The 3,601-nt window shown below is 38.9% G+C and overlaps 1 protein-coding gene across 1 annotated transcript; it reads left to right on the forward strand.

Annotated features, from left to right (window-relative positions):
• Window positions 1–378: 378 nt before the first annotated feature.
• LOC17882144 lies at window positions 379–1,896 on the forward strand. The gene is made up of 5 exons (XM_006289544.1): window positions 379–539; window positions 609–781; window positions 1,055–1,337; window positions 1,449–1,615; window positions 1,739–1,896. The coding sequence occupies exons 1-5, from the start codon at window positions 379–381 to the stop codon at window positions 1,894–1,896; spliced, it is 942 nt and encodes a 313-aa protein (XP_006289606.1).
• Window positions 1,897–3,601: the final 1,705 nt, after the last annotated feature.

Genomic DNA, 3,601 nt, shown 5'->3' on the forward strand with positions numbered 1-3,601 from the left:
TTAATTTTGATTTATGGTGCCAATTTTGGAAAATAAGAGTGTGTGCTGATTTTAGAAAAAGAAAAATAGTGCTATGTTAAATAAGAATATATACAAACAAGATTTACACACAAAATATATATACTGGATAAATATAAGAAAACTTCCGATCAGATATGAAAATTTTAATTTTGATATGGTGCTAATTTTGAAAGATAAGTGGGGGAGCTAGATTGGAAAATCATATCATGGTTCAAGCCCTAGGATCTAGGGTTACATCCGTATATATATATATATAGTGCTCTTGGCTTTGAAGAGAGGTCACATGTGCAAAACCATAAAATCCTAGTGGAAGGAGACCAAACCTTACGTGTGACAGAAGAAAAGTTTTATCTAATAATGTTGTCAAACATATCTTCAACAACTGTGCAGACGTGGAGAGAACGTCCTCCTTCTTCTTATTCCATCAAAATCCAGAACCTCTCTCAACTCCAAACCTCAACTTCCCACTCACATGGCACATACCGATCTCGACGTTTCTCCTCTGGTGATTACCAATGGTATGTATATATATGTTCACTTAGTTCCATATAGATGTTGAACCAAATCCTAAATACCATTCTCCTCAGGAGAATGATCATATACCCTAAAGGGAACGACAATGACAATGGGAGTGGGTTTATTTCAATGTATGTTGAAATAGATAGCACAAGTCTTACTTCTACAACTTCCATTGAGGTGTATGCTGATCTTCGGTTTTTCGTCTTTAACAAAAAAGAAAACAAGTACTTTACTATTCAAGGTATGTATGTTCATGTTTTACTCTACATCTATATTTGCATATTCATATATTTCTATATACTAGTAAAAAAAAATCCCTATAGCCGCTTGAGTATTCGTGGCTGTGTTTCGTGACTGTAGCGTAGTAGCTTAAATAATTCGTGATTTTTTAAAAAAAAAACCATCTTATAGTCATGAATTTTTGCGACTGCCAAGTAGGTATAGGTATTTATTTTACTAGTCATGTATATCTATCTACCTTGGTCTATATATGAAGTGTCTTTGTAAATCCTAGATGTCGAATCAAAGCCGTGCAATACACTAAGAACGATATGGGGATTGTCACAAGTGCTTCCGCTTGATACGTTTAACGACCATAAAAACGGATACTTATTTGATGGTGATCATAGTGAGTTTGGTGTTGATATCATTGTTGCTCCACCTCCAACCAAACATGAAACACTTTCATATGATGTGAAGCTTTCTTATCCAAAGTTCTCTTGGACTGTTAAAAAGTTCTCTGAGATAAAAGAGGATATTCACGCATCAAACTCTTTTTCAATGGGTGGAAGGCAATGGTAAATTAAGAGTACATATACATAAATATATATATTTAACTAACTATAATTATGTACATATACATATAAATATATGATTACGTTTAACAAAATTTAATTGTTGTTTTGTAGGCTTCTAAAGTTGTATCCAAAGGGATACTCTATAAAAGATAGTAAATGGCTATCGATATTTCTCGTTTTAGATGGAAGTGAAGTTTTAAAGGAAGATGAGAAGGTTTACGTGAAAACGCATCTGAAAGTTCTAAATCCAAGTGGATCTAACCACTTGACAAAAGAGCGTATGTGAAAGCCCATTTAAACTATTATTTTCGTACCTACCTATCTAAAATACTATTGTGGATAACCAGATCGTTTTTTGGGCAGTCTTAATTCCAATGCTTATATGTTTTATTGTATTGCAGTTAACAAATGGTTCGATACACCTGGTTTTGGTTTTGGTTGGGATCACTTCGTGTCTATAGCTGCACTTCGAAACACCTACTTGGATAAGGAAGACACTTTGAAAATTGAGATCGAATTCGAAGTTGTTTCTGCGACCAAATATTCTTCCTTTGCCTAATTAATCTCTTTGCTCTAAACACTTTAGGGTTTCTTTATTTTAAGACCAAATATTTGTCCAAGTATCCAACTATCCGCAGAATGTCTACAATGAATTTCATTTTCTTTCGGCTTGCTTATCTCAACTTGATCGAGCCAGCAAAGAATTTCCTCGAACCATATTGGAGAATCACCGACAATATTTGACTATTTCATATATAACCACTTTTGAAGATATGTCGAGCCAATTCACATGATTGTCATGAGAGTTTTACCGAATCACATCTAGATGAAAACCAACATATGAAGATTTTTCTCCAACCATCTTCGAGATTCCTCGACATTTTTCCTCATTTCATGAAGAATTTTTGACTAACATATGTGCATTGTCGAGCTGGATATCATTGGAGCTCCTCTCATTTGATGTTCAATAACATAAGTTCTTTTGGAGTTAATAATTTCGAGGTGAAAGAGAATCCTCACATAACAGACAGTTTTTTTTTTTAAGGGGAGTGGTAAAAGTACATACAAATATTTGCTTTTTTTAAGTATATGATTGTGTTTTGTGTATAAGAATGTTTACAAGCGTATAAATAATGTTTTGTAGGGTCCTAAAGTTGTATCCCAAGGGCCATTCTTCACCAGAAGGCAAATGGTTATCCATATTTACGTGCAAGCAGAAGTGAGTGATGAAGACCCACTTGGAAAGATCCAATCACTTGACACGCACGTATACATGAAAGCTTTCTTAAAACTAATTCGAGATTATGAGATGATATAAAGTAGACATAACAGTATTATTTGGCTTCCTTGATTCTCAATTAACCAATCCATAATTTATATTATATATATTCTCACTACAGGAAATAAGCAATCATCGTTTTGAGGGGGAAGTACCTTCGCCGGATCAGCCGGTGACTGTGTGGCTTCTCCCTCCTCCGTTTGGTTTCTTGTAGAGCTTCACAGCGGCGGACGCTTAGCAGATCTTGAGCTTCAGAGATGGGCGAGTTCTTTTCTCCGACAACGGTGGTGGGGTTCTTCTTCACGGATGTAGCGGTGGTTCCATTTGGGCGGGGGAGAATCGGATGCGTTAGACACCGGTTTGAAGACGCTGGTGGTTGTATCCGACTCTCTCCATGGCTCGCCCGTCCTTCTGGTCGCTCCGGCTACGGCGGAAGTCGGTGAAGGAGAGGTGGGTTTGTTGTTTTGATTCGATGGTTTACGGAGGATCTCTTGATCCTTTGACGGCCGCTGCGGATTCCGGGTCAGGAGTGTTTGTCTGAGCCATCAACCTCCGGATCTGCCGTCTGTGGTTTCCATCGGTCCGGCTGAGAAGTTTTCTGCTCAAGAGAACTCGGGGCTTTTGGTTTTGGTTGGTGGGGTTAGATTCCCGGTGGTCGAATTGCTAGGCGTGAGATCCGGCTTCTCGGAACCGGTTGTTGGTCGGTTGGGTACTCCGGGAGGCGTGTAGCAGGTTGGTCGGCCAGTGGTTTTGTGTCCATGTCGGGAACCGGATTCTCCCTTCGGATCTCCCCATCCCCTTGGCTCTGCCGCGACGCCGTGCTCCTTGAATCCGCTGGATTTCGTACCCTGACTCTCTGCCTCCGGTTATACAGCAAGATCTGAGCCGTTGACCTCGTCGCCGGAAGTTTCGCCGGAAGTTTTTCCGTTTTCCTCTTTTGGGCTTCTGAAGTTTCGTTTTTGTTGTAAGTTTTTGTCCGGCCCGT

The sequence above is a fragment of the Capsella rubella genome, unplaced genomic scaffold, assembly GCF_000375325.1.
Source record: "Capsella rubella cultivar Monte Gargano unplaced genomic scaffold, Caprub1_0 scaffold_6, whole genome shotgun sequence".
Classification (NCBI taxonomy): Eukaryota; Viridiplantae; Streptophyta; class Magnoliopsida; order Brassicales; family Brassicaceae; genus Capsella; species Capsella rubella.